This window comes from Erythrolamprus reginae, chromosome 13 (assembly GCF_031021105.1).
Source record: "Erythrolamprus reginae isolate rEryReg1 chromosome 13, rEryReg1.hap1, whole genome shotgun sequence".
Classification (NCBI taxonomy): domain Eukaryota; kingdom Metazoa; phylum Chordata; class Lepidosauria; order Squamata; family Dipsadidae; genus Erythrolamprus; species Erythrolamprus reginae.
The window spans coordinates 5,914,352-5,926,762 of record NC_091962.1 but is presented as its reverse complement, the minus strand read 5'-3'; the positions used below and the strand labels follow the sequence as shown (position 1 = coordinate 5,926,762).

The window sequence follows — 12,411 nt, the reverse complement described above, 5'->3', positions numbered from 1 at the left end:
ATTAAGGGAAGGAAGGAAAAGAGAAGGGAAGGACAGAAGGAAGGAAGGAAAAGAGAATTAAGGGAAGGACAGAAGGAAGGAAGGAAGGAAGGAAAAGAGAATTAAGGGAAGGACAGAAGGAAGGAAGGAAGGAAGGAAAAGAGAATTAAGGGAAGGACAGAAGGAAGGAAGGAAGGAAAAGAGAATTAAGGGAAGGACAGAAGGAAGGAAGGAAGGAAAAGAGAATTAAGGGAAGGACAGAAGGAAGGAAGGAAGGAAAAGAGAATTAAGGGAAGGACAGAAGGAAGGGAGGAAGGGAGGAAGGAAGGAAGGAAGGAAAAGAGAATTAAGGGAAGGAAGGAAAAGAGAAGGGAAGGACAGAAGGAAGGAAGGAAAAGAGAATTAAGGGAAGGACAGAAGGAAGGAAGGAAGGAAAAGAGAATTAAGGGAAGGACAGAAGGAAGGAAGGAAGGAAGGAAAAGAGAATTAAGGGAAGGACAGAAGGAAGGAAGGAAGGAAAAGAGAATTAAGGGAAGGACAGAAGGAAGGAAGGAAGGAAAAGAATTAAGGGAAGGACAGAAGGAAGGAAGGAAGGAAGGAAAAGAGAATTAAGGGAAGGACAGAAGGAAGGAAGGAAGGAAGGAAAAGAGAATTAAGGGAAGGACAGAAGGAAGGAAGGAAAAGAATTAAGGGAAGGACAGAAGGAAGGAAGGAAGGAAAAGAGAATTAAGGGAAGGACAGAAGGAAGGAAGGAAGGAAGGAAAAGAGAATTAAGGGAAGGACAGAAGGAAGGAAGGAAGGAAGGAAGGAAAAGAGAATTAAGGGAAGGACAGAAGGAAGGAAGGAAGGGAGCAACAGCACTTAAACCTAAGCGGCTTAGAGAGTCAGTATATTGCTGACACCCAACAATCTGGATCCTCATTTTACCGCCCATGGAAGGATGAGTCAACCTTGAGCTGGTCAGGATCAGACTGCTGGCAGTGGGCAAAACTTCCAGCAGTGGACAGTGGGCAGAATTAGCCTTCATTCTGGCCACTGTCCAGGAAGGAAGAAGTAGGTATCAATAGCCCTTAGACCTACAGACCGCTTCATGGTGCTTTACAGCCCTCTCTAAGTGGCTTGCAAAGTCAGCCTATTGCCCTCAGCAATCTGGGTCCTCAGGTCGTCCAGAAGGCTGAGTCAACATCGAGCCACATCAAAACCAAACTCCTTGCAGTGGGCAGAATCAGCCGGTCATGCTGCACAATAACCACTGCACCACCATGACTCCTAGGAGGCAACCAGGGGTGGGCTGCTGCCTGGACGGGGGTGGGGGGTGGGGGACACTCAGTGGGGTAGCAAAAATGGAGCTTCACCCCAGAGCACCCAATTTGCACTGAAAGATGTTGAAAGATTGTCTGGAGGACAGAAGGAAACGGGGGGGACATGATCGAAACATTTAAATATGTCAAATGGTTAAATAGGGTTCAGGAGGGAAGTGTTTTTAATAGGAAAGTGGACACAAGAACAAGGGGACACAGTCTGAAGTTAGTTGGGGGAAAGATCAAAAGTAACATGAGAAAATATTATTTCACTGAAAGAGTAGTAGATCCTTGGAACAAACTTCCAGAGACGTGGCTGGTAAATCCACAGTAACTGAATTTAAACATGCCTGGGATAAACATAGATCCATCCTAAGATAAAACACAGGAAATAGTATAAGGGCAGACTAGATGGACCAGGAGGTCTTTTTTCTGCCGTCAGTCTTTTATGTTTCTAAGAAAATGCGAGGTATCCTGCATAAGCCACGCCCACAGCGTGGTAGTAAAAATTTGGGCAGCCCTTCACTGGATGCAACCCGTAGTCCTCCAGGCCCTTCTAGGCCTCCGCTGATGGAAAAACTCTTCTCTCCTCCAGAGCCTGATCACAGCCCACGAGCAGTTCAAAGCCACCCTGCCAGAGGCCGATAAGGAGCGCATGGCCATCCTGGGCATTCAGAACGAGATCCAAAAGATTGCTCAAACCTACGGCATCAAGCTCTCGGGACAGAACCCTTACACCACCCTCTCCCATCACGACATTGCCAACAAGTGGGACAAGGTGAGAACCAAAAAAGATACAACGGAGGGTTAAGAATGGGAGAATCCATCGTGCAGGAGATGGAGGGGGGATCTATTTTTCCCCAGGCTGAGTCGCATCCCTTATTAGTGGCTGTCTTCCATCCATGTTCAGTATTTATCCATCTAAGACCACAATGGAGCCCAACATTGCTGTTGATAAAGCAAGACAGTTGTTAAGTGAATTGTTCCCCATTTTGCGACCTTTTTTGCACATTTGTTAAGTGAATCATGCGGCCGTTAAGCGAATCTGGCTTCCCCATCGACTTTGCTTGTCAGAAGCCAGCTGGGAAGGTCACATGACCCCAGGACAGTGCAGTCATAAGTTCATGCCAGTTTCCAAGTACAGTGGTACCTCATGATACGAACCCCTCGTCTTACGAACAACCCAACATACGAACCCGGGGCTTAGAATTTTTTTGCCTCTTCTTACGAACTTTTTCCTTCTTACGAACCCGCCGCCGCCGAGAAGCCCCGCCGTCCGGCTGTCTCTGTCCTTCCATTTAGGTTCGGGTTTGGCGTTCGGGTTCAGGAGGACGCTGAGAAGCCCCCCGGCTGTTTCAAAAGGTGACAGCTGGGCGGCGGCGTTTTTTTTGCGGGTTTTTTTTCCCGTTGCACAGATTAATTGATTTTACATTATTTCCTATGGGAAACAATGTTTCGTCTTACGAACTTTTCGTCTTACGAACCTCCCCCGGGAACCAATTAGGTTCGTAAGACGAGGTATGACTGTACCTGAATTTTGACTGTACCTGAATTTTGACCATGTGACTGTTGCCGCAACGGCCATAAGTGTGAAAAAGTGGCCCTACCGCTTCCTCGTTGACTTTGCTTGTCAGAAAAGACGCAAAAGGGGATCACATCACTCCAGGACACTGCAACCGTCATAAGCACGAGTCGTTGCCAAACATCTGAATGTTGGAATGGTCGTAAGTGTGAAAGTCACTTTTTTCAGCATCGTAACTTTGAACAGTCACTAAATGAACTGTTATAAATCGAAGACTACCTGTAGAAGTCAATATTTGTAGCTCAGTGTTGAACTGTGGGGTCCTTGTTGGTTCTCTTGCAGACATTTCATAGACCATCTGGGTGACATCATCAGGGCTAGAAGGCAGTGAGGCTTGCTCTCTATGAAACCCTGATGATGTTATCTATTTTAATTTTTATTTATTTATTCATTTGTCCAATTTACAAATACATAGGAAGAAAAATAGACATGTGATAATATAAAAGAGGTTGAAAGTGAACTTAGAGGAGAGGATATATGAAAGGAAGAGAATATATAAGATAGGTGAAAGAAAGGAAAGACAATTGGACAGGGGACGAAAGGCACACCAGTGCACTTATTTATGCCCCTTACTGGCCTCTTAGGAGAGGTCAATCGTGGAGAGTCTAAGGGAGAAATGTTGGGGGTTAGGGCTTGACACAATTGAGTCCGGTAATGAGTTCCACGCTTCGATAACTCGATTGTTGAAATCATATTTTTTACAGTCAAGTTTGGCGCGGTTCGTATTAAGTTCGAATCTGTTTATTTTATTTATTTATTTATTACTTAGATTTGTATGCCGCCCCTCTCTGAAGACTCGGGGCGGCTCACAACATGTGGAAACAAATCATAAATAATCTAACAATTTTAAAATGAAAAGATTTAAAAGACCCCATATACTAACAGACATACACACAAGCATACCATATATAAATTAAACATGCCCAGGGGAAGATGTTTCAGTTCCCCCATGCCTGACGGCAAAGGTGGGTTTTAAGGAGTTTATGGAAGGCAGGAAGAGTAGGGGCAGTTCTAATCTCCGGGGGGAGTTGGTTCCAGAGGGCCGGTGCCACCACAGAGAAGGCTCTTCCCCTGGGGCCCGCCAACCGACATTGTTTAGTTGATGGGACCCGGAGAAGGCCCACTCTGTGGGACCTGATCGGTCGCTGGGATTCGTGCGGCAGGAGGCGGTCTCGGAGATATTCTGGTCCAATGCCATGAAGGGCTTTAAAGGTCATAACCAACACTTTGAATTGTGACCGGAAACTGATCGGCAACCAATGCAGACTGCGTGCTCTTGTGTTATTGCGGTTGAAGCTGAAGTAGTCATTGACCGGTAGGACGTTGCAGCATAGGATCTTGTGGGCAATACTCAAATCGTGTTTTAGGCGCCGTGGTTCTAGGCTTTCAAGGCCCAGGATTGTTAGTCTATTTTCGTAGGGTCTTCTGTTTCGAGTGGAGGAGTGAAGGGCTCTTCTGGTGAAATATCTTTGGACATTTTCAAGGGTGTTGATGTCTGAGATGTGGTATGGGTTCCAGACAGATGAGCAGTAGTCAAGGATGGGTCTGGCAAAAGTTTTGTAGGCTCTGGTGAGTAGAGGGAGATTGCCTGAGCAGAAGCTGCGTAGGATCAGGTTAACAACTCTAGAGGCTTTTTTGGCGATATTGTTGCAGCAAACAACCAAGCTCAGAGAGTAACACACTGTTGTCATCATTCCCTGCTTTAATTCAAACTAGAAAGGGGCTGAGATTTGACGTGGGGAGGGTGGCGTTACTTTTCTCCCTTTTCAAATTCCCCCGGAGAGATGTTTAAACACCAGTTTGCCTCTGTCCTTCCATTTAGGTGAAACAGCTGGTTCCACATCGCGACCAGACCTTGCAGGAGGAACTGGCGAGGCAGCAAGCCAACGAACGCCTGCGACGCCAATTCGCCGCCCAGGCTAATATCATTGGTCCCTGGGTCCAGACCAAGATGGAGGTCAGTCCTTCCTTCTCCTTTCCATCAGTATGGCGCTTCCCGTTCCTCTGGCGGGATGGTGCAGAGAACTGATTATCTTTTTAAAAAATATATATAATTTTTTTATTTACAAGGCTATATACAAAAGACATAACAACATATAAACATCAATAGACAATATACAGCAACAACGGAAAATACATTTAAAAGGTTGGGCGGGTGAACGGCAGATCTATGATAATAAGTTGTGCTGTAAATATTCTCAATATCCCGATATAGTATAGTTAAATAATTACATTGTATATAAATAAGAGATAAAGTTGAGTATGAAATGTTCTGTCTGCGTCACTCCAGAAGCCAATACCAACCCAAAAAGAGAAGCCAGACACACTGGTAAAAGGCAAAGGCAGTTTTATAAAATCCAAGAAAAACACAGCTAACAGAAAATGTCCTTACAAACAGGAAAACGCTGTATCTTCAGATATATCCACGAAGGCCAAAAGTCCATGCAGCAATACAGAATTCTTGCTGCCAAGCCGAGGCTGTAGATAGCAGACCTACACCTCTCACGGATCTTCCAAAGCTGCTGGGCCACAAGCCAGGAACAGAGACGCCGAGAAACAAGACAGGATAACGCCACGCCAAGCTGATAACACTCCACATGGCTTAAAGGGCTTGCCTGCCTTTTAAACCCTGCTGATGAGTACCACACCCAAACCCAACTGTTTCTACTTCAATCGTGAAAATATCTCTTTAACTGCTCCTTTCGTTGCTCTGAACGTCGCTGTCTCATGTCAATGACAGCTTGTGCGTCATCACCTAATGACTCCAAGCTACTGGCTGGGGAGAGCCCCCCCCCCCCCGGGGCTCTCATGCTGTTCTCCTTCATCCCATTCCTGACTTTCCTCTCCCCCGTCCGAGTGTTCAGCCCCCTCCTCTGCGCTGTCATCCTCCTCCGGGCATGGAGCCAGCAGAGACACAGCTGGTCCCTGAGCAGCCTCAGGCTGAATCACAACATGAAACAGCAGAGAAATTATAGATAGATAGGTTTGGTTTTAGCGTATATCTTATTTCAATCTTTTACTAGAATAGAATAAACACCAGACTGTTGTTTTTGTATACATACAATAACAATTGTTAATCAGATTTTTTCTCTCTCTTTTTTTTTCCTTTTCTAACCAGCAGTAGAAAGAGTCCCAGACAGAATCTTCGTTATTTCTAAGTTCCATAGTTAGTTTGGTCATTTCTGCGCAGCTTCTAATCTTTTCTAATATTAGTCCATCGTGTGGCATGTCATCATTTTTCCACCGTTGTGCGGAATGCTAGTCTGGCCGCTGTAGTAATATTACTACAGAGAGCTGATTATCAAGTAGGCCCAGCTTGCGGGCTGGGGAATTCTGGGAGTTGAAGTCCACATATCTTTTAAGTTGCCAAAGTTGAGAAACACTGCCCTAATCTAAATTGGAATGGGACAACTCTCTACACCTAATTTGCCTTGGGACAACTTGCTGCAGGACAGTATAACAATTCAATTTAATTACATAAAACAAATAAATAAATGTTTTCATTTGTGTTGTTCACATTTTATTCTGTCCCTTCTTTTGCATCCTTTCTTTAATGATTATATTCTACAACTTCTTTAATATTTATTTATTTATTTACTTATTTATTAGATTTGTATGCCGCCCCTCTCCGTAGACTCGGGGCGGCTCACAACCCAATAAAAACAGTTCCTGACAAATCTAATAATTTACAATTTAAAATTTAAAATAGTTTTTAAAAAACCCATTTTTAAGCAGACATACCTACAAACATACCATGCATAAATTATATAGGCCCGGGGGAGATATCTCAGTTCCCCCATGCCTGACGACAAAGGTGGGTTTTAAGGAGTTTGCGAAAGGCAAGGAGGGTAGGGGCAGTTCTAATCTCTGGGGGGAGCTGGTTCCAGAGAGTCGGGGCCGCCACAGAGAAGGCTCTTCTCCTGGGGCCCGCCAACCGACATTGTTTAGTTGACGGGACCCGGAGAAGGCCAACTCTGTGGGACCTAATCTGTCGCTGGGATTCGTGCGGCAGAAGGCGGTCTCGGAGATATTAATGTAACTCTTGTCCAGCAATCAGTTGTCCCGTGACAAGTGGGCCGCAGCGAATTGTCCTAGAACCAATCCAAATAACTTTTCAATATAGAGGCACTTAAAGCAGTGATTTTCAACCTTTTTTGAGCCGCGGCACATTTTTTACATTTACGAAACCCTGGGGCACATTGAGCAGGGGGGGGATAAAAAAAGTTTGGACAAAAAAATTCTCTCTCTCTCTTCCTCTCCTTCGCTCTATTTCTTTCTCCCTCCCTCTTTCTCTCCCTTCCTTCCTCTTTCTTTCTCTCTCTCTTCCTTTCTTTCTCTTCCTTCCTTCCTCTTTTTTGCTCTCTTTCTCTCTTCCTCCCTCCCTCTATGTCTGTCTCTCTCTCTCCTTCCCTCCCTCTTTCTCTCTCTCTTTCTCTCGTTCTCTTGTTCTTTCTCTCTCTTGTTCTCTTTCTCTCTCTCTCGCTCTTTCTCTCTCTTGCTTTCTTTCTCTCTTGCTTTCTCTCTCTTACTTTCTTTCTCTCTTGCTTTCTCTCTCTCTTGCTTTCTTTCTCTCTCTCTTGCTTTCTCTCTCTCTCTTGCTTTCTCTCTCTTTTGCTCTCTCTTGCTTTCTTTCTCTCTTGTTCTCTTTCTCTCTCTCTTGCTTTCTTTCTCTCTCTCTTGCTTTCTTTCTCTCTCTGGCTTGCTTTCTCTCGTTTTCTTTCTCTCTCTCTCGCTCTTTCTTTCTTTTTCTTTCTCTTGTTTTCTTTCCCTCTCTGAGCTTCGCGGCACACCTGACCATGTCTCGCGGCACACTAGTGTGCCGTGGCACACTGGTTGAAAAACACTGACTTAAAGCATTGACACTAAAGAAAAAAGGGCTATTCTAAAGATGGATCAGAACAGACAAATAATTATAAAACACTTAAAATTGTTTTACTTAGATCTCTGCTTCCAATTTGCAAAATCTCACCAGATTCCGGTGACCATCGATGCCTCGTCATATTTGAGGGAAGGGGAATTTGAGCCAGGTGCCCAACCCTTAGGTCAAACTTCTCTTTTTAACCCCTCCAGGAAATTGGTCATGTCTCCGTGGAGATAAGCGGGCCGCTCGAGGACCAAATGAACCAACTGAAACAGCACGAGCAAAATATCATCAATTACAAAGCAAATATTGACAAGCTGGAAGGCGACCACCAGCTCATCCAAGAAGCTCTCGTTTTCGACAACAAGCACACCAATTACACCATGGAAGTAAGTGCCTGGACAGAGGAGGGCAAGGAAAGCAACGGGAAATGCGGGTAGTCCTCAATTTACGACCTCCATTGGGAGCGGAGTTTCCATTGCTAAGCAAAGCAGTTGTTAAGCCAATCGCACCCCAACTTACGACCCTTTTTTGCCAGGGTGGTTGTTGAATGAATCCAGCTTCCTTATTATTATTATTATTATTATTATTATTATTATTATTATTATTTGTATGCCGCCCCTCTCCGTAGACTCGGGGCGGCTCACAACACAATAAAACAGCTCATAACAAATCTAATTAACTTTGCTTGTTTGGGAAGGCTGTAAATGAGAGACCGCAACTCTGATAAATACATGCTGGTTGCCAAGTGACTGACAGGACCCAAATTTTGGTCATGTGATGGGGGGGGGGATCGTGGTGACAGTTCGTAAGTGTGAGGACCAATTATAAGCCATTGTTTTCATTGCCACTGTAACTTTCAACGGTCACTAAACAAATAGTTATAAGTCCAGGACTACCTGAGAAATTTGTCAATAATGAATTCCTGAATTTGGGGCCACCAAAATTTTCAGGCAAAGGTCTAATTCACGCGAGATTGAGCATTTTCACGTCTCCCAACCTACCAAGTTCAATCCGGTCTGTTTCTCTGCAAAAAAAGAATAATAATCTCTCCTATTCCTGCCTCTCCTTCTCTGCCGCTCTCCTCCTCTTCGTCTTGACCGCAGCACATCCGCGTGGGCTGGGAGCAGCTCTTGACCACGGTGGCCCGCACCATCAATGAAATCGAGAACCAGATCTTGACCCGCGATGCCAAAGGCATCAGCCAAGAACAGATGAATGAGTTCCGGGCCTCCTTCAACCATTTCGACCGGGTGGGTAGCAGACCGTTCTTATGCCAGCATCTCTTGTGAACAAAAATACCCCTGGGGGGCCTGTCACTCAAGCCACACGCTGGGGGCCGTTCCGAGTCTCCCCCTCCGCTTCTCACCTTTTCCCCACTTGACTTATTGCAGAAACGAAATGGGCTGATGGACCCTGATGACTTCCGGGCCTGCTTGATCTCCATGGGATACGACCTGGTAGGGCAGTGATTTCAACCTTTTTTGAGCTGCGGCACATTTTTTACATATACAAAATTATGGGGCACATTAAGTGGGGGGGGGGGGGAGTGGGGGGGCTAAAAAAAGTGTGGACAAAAAAATTATCTCTCTTCCTCCCTTTCGCTCTATTTCTCTCCCTCTTTCTCTCTCTTCCTTCCTTCCCCTCTCTGTCCATCCCTCTTTCTTTCTTCCTTCCTTCCTCTCTTTTTTGCTCTTTCTATCTCTCCCTCCTTCCCTTCCTCTTTTTCTCTCTTGCTTTCTTTCTCTCTCTCTCTTGCTTCCTTTCTCTCTCTCTTGCTTCCTTTCTCTCTCTCTTGCTTCCTTTCTCTCTCTCTTGCTTTCTTTCTCTCTCTTTCTCTCTCTCTCTTTCTTTCTCTCTTTCTCTTTCTTTCTTTCTCTCTTTCTTTCTTTCTTTCTTTCTCTCTCTCTTTCTCTCTCTTTCTCTCTTTCTTTCTTTCTCTCTCTTTCTCTTTCTCTCTTGCTTTCTTTCTCTCTATTTCTCTATTTCTCTCTCTCTTTCTCTCTCTGTCTTACTTTCTTTCTCTCTCTCTCTTTCTCTCTCTTGCTGAGCTTCGCGGCACACCTGACCACTGGTTGAAAAACACTGTGGTAGGGGACCAGCCTAGACTGGGAGGACTGGGTTGTGTGTAGCTGCTAGAGCATCATTTGGAAGGGAGGGGGCACGCAGTAACTGTCGCTTAGAGCATGAGATTTTAACCTTGTGTATAGCGATAAAGGAGAAGAGTTGAAGCTCAGGATTGAAATGAAATGTCCTTGGCACTCTCTATGCATGGTTGTTTTCTTGAAGACATTATATTACCCAACTAGGTAACATCATCAGTACTAGTGAGGTATCTAACACCACCAGAGTTAGTCAATCTAGCTCAGAGAGAGAGTGCCAGGATTAAGCATATTCTGGGGTAATATTTATTATTTTATTTATTTATTAATCAGATTTGTATGCCACCCCTCTCCGCAGACTCCGGGCGGCTAACAACAATAAACAAATCTAATATTAAAAATAATCTTAAAAACCCCAATTTAAAGAACCAATCATACATACAAGCATACCATGTATAAATTCTATAAGCCTAGGGGGAAGGGAATATCTCAATTCCCCCATGCCTGACGACAGAGGTGGGTTTTGAGGAGCTTACGAAAGGCGAGGAAGGTGGGGGCAACTCTGATATGCGGGGGGAGTTGGTTCCAGAGGGCCGGGGCCGCCACAGAGAAGGCTCTTCCCCTGGGTCCCGCCAGACGACATTGTTTAGTCGACGGGACCCAGAGAAGGCCAACTCTGTGGGACCTAACTGGTCGCTGGGATTCGTGCGGCAGAAGGCGGTCCCGGAGATATTCTGGTCCGGTGCCATGAAGGGCTTTATAGGTCATAACCAACACTTTGAATTGTGATCGGAAACCGATCGGCAACCAATGCAGACTGCGGAGTGTTGGAGTAACATGAGCAAATTTAGGAAAGCCCATGATAGCTCTTGCAGCTGCATATCTCAATGCAGATGAAAGGCCTACATAAACGCTGAGTTATTCTCAGGCAATTAAGCCTGCACCAAACTCATTAGGTGATAAGTATTTAAATACGCAAGAGCTCTCTGCTGGATGCTGTTCACGCTCTCTCTGATCCTGCGCTGTGTGAAGTGTGCTTTGAAGTTGCTGTATTGACCTGTTGGTTCCTGTGAATTATTGTAACTGAGATTATTATTATTATTATTATTATTATTATTATTATTATTATTTATTATTTATTAGATTTGTATGCCGCCCCTCTCTGTAGACTCGGGGCGGCTCACAACAGCAATAAAACAAATCATGACAAATCTAATAATTTAAAAACATTTTTTTAAAAAACCCGTTATTAAGCAGACATACACACAGACATACCATACATAAATTGTATAGGCCCAGGGGAGATATCTCAATTCCCCCATGCCTGGCGGCAAAAGTGGGTTTTAAGGAGTTTACGAAATAGTTGTAGTGAGATACTAGTGTAATGTATGTATAGTAAAGTAGTGTAAATAAGAAGTAAATATATTTTCCCAAGACTTCCTACTGCTGCTGTGTTTCATTGAAGAAACTCCAACTCCATATCTACTGGTCTGTGGCTGGCTGGTTGGGCGGGTTAGCTGGTCGGACTGGTTTGCTGCTTGGGAGGGTTAGCTGGTCGGACTGGTTTGCTGCTTGGGAGGGTTAGCTGGTCGGACTGGTTTGCTGCTTGGGCTGGCTAGCATCCAAAAGTGCAGCTCTGATAGAAAGTGGGGGGAGATGCAATAGAGATAGGATAGACAGATAGAGGTCTTGCAGCCCTCTGAGGAAGCCCATGTTGACTGCAAGTAGTGACTTCTGACAGTCTCAAAATGGGTGAACCGTGCAGTCAGGTGGTAGGGAAAGCAAGTAGGATGCTTGGCTGCATAGCTAGAGGTATAACAAGCAGGAAGAGGGAGATTATGATCCCGCTATATAGAATGCTGGTGAGACCACATTTGGAGTACTGTGTCCAGTTCTGGAGACCTCCCCTACAAAAAGATATTGACAAAACTGAACGGGTCCAAAGACGGGCTACAAGACTGGTGGAAGGTCTTAAGCATAAAACGTATCAGGAAAGACTTCATGAACTCAATCTGTATAGTCTGGAGGACAGAAGGAAAAGGGGGGACACGATAGAAACATTTAAATATATTAAAGGGTTAAATAAGGTCCAGGAGGGAAGTGTTTTTAATAGGAAAGTGAACACAAGAACAAGGGGACACAATCTGAAGTTAGTTGGGGGAAAGATCAAAAGCAAGGTGAGAAAATATTATTTGACTGAAAGAGTAGTAGATCCTTGGAACAAACTTCCAGCAGGTGTGGTAGATAAATCCACAGTCACTGAATCTAAACAAGCCTGGGATAAACATAGATCCATCCTAAGATAAAATACAGGAAATAGTATAAGGGCAGACTAGATGGACCAGGAGGTCTTTTTCTGCCGTCAGTCTTCTATGTTTCTAAGTCAAGGTGGGAGGGAATTTGTTAACTCTTTTTTTCCACGGATGCGAAGGTGCCGTTGTCAAAGCCCTGGGGAGATTTGGCTCAGCTGGAGAACCGGTTTGGTTTATGGCCCAGATAAGCTACCAGCGCCCTTGCCAAGTTCCTCTAATGGATTAAGGCTGGTTTTATAGCCCTTTTTATTTCCCCGAGCTCAGGAAATAAGCA

At 44.8% G+C, this 12,411-nt stretch overlaps 1 protein-coding gene across 1 annotated transcript in view; it reads left to right on the top strand.

Moving 5' to 3' along the window:
- Positions 1–12,411, top strand: part of ACTN3 (actinin alpha 3) — a 93,657-nt gene that overhangs the window by 79,253 nt on the left and 1,993 nt on the right. Inside the window, exons 16-20 of the mRNA XM_070766776.1 lie at positions 1,876–2,058; positions 4,685–4,819; positions 7,933–8,112; positions 8,830–8,976; positions 9,118–9,183. Coding sequence (XP_070622877.1) covers positions 1,876–2,058; positions 4,685–4,819; positions 7,933–8,112; positions 8,830–8,976; positions 9,118–9,183 — 711 coding nt within the window. The remainder of the gene's footprint in view (positions 1–1,875; positions 2,059–4,684; positions 4,820–7,932; positions 8,113–8,829; positions 8,977–9,117; positions 9,184–12,411) is intronic.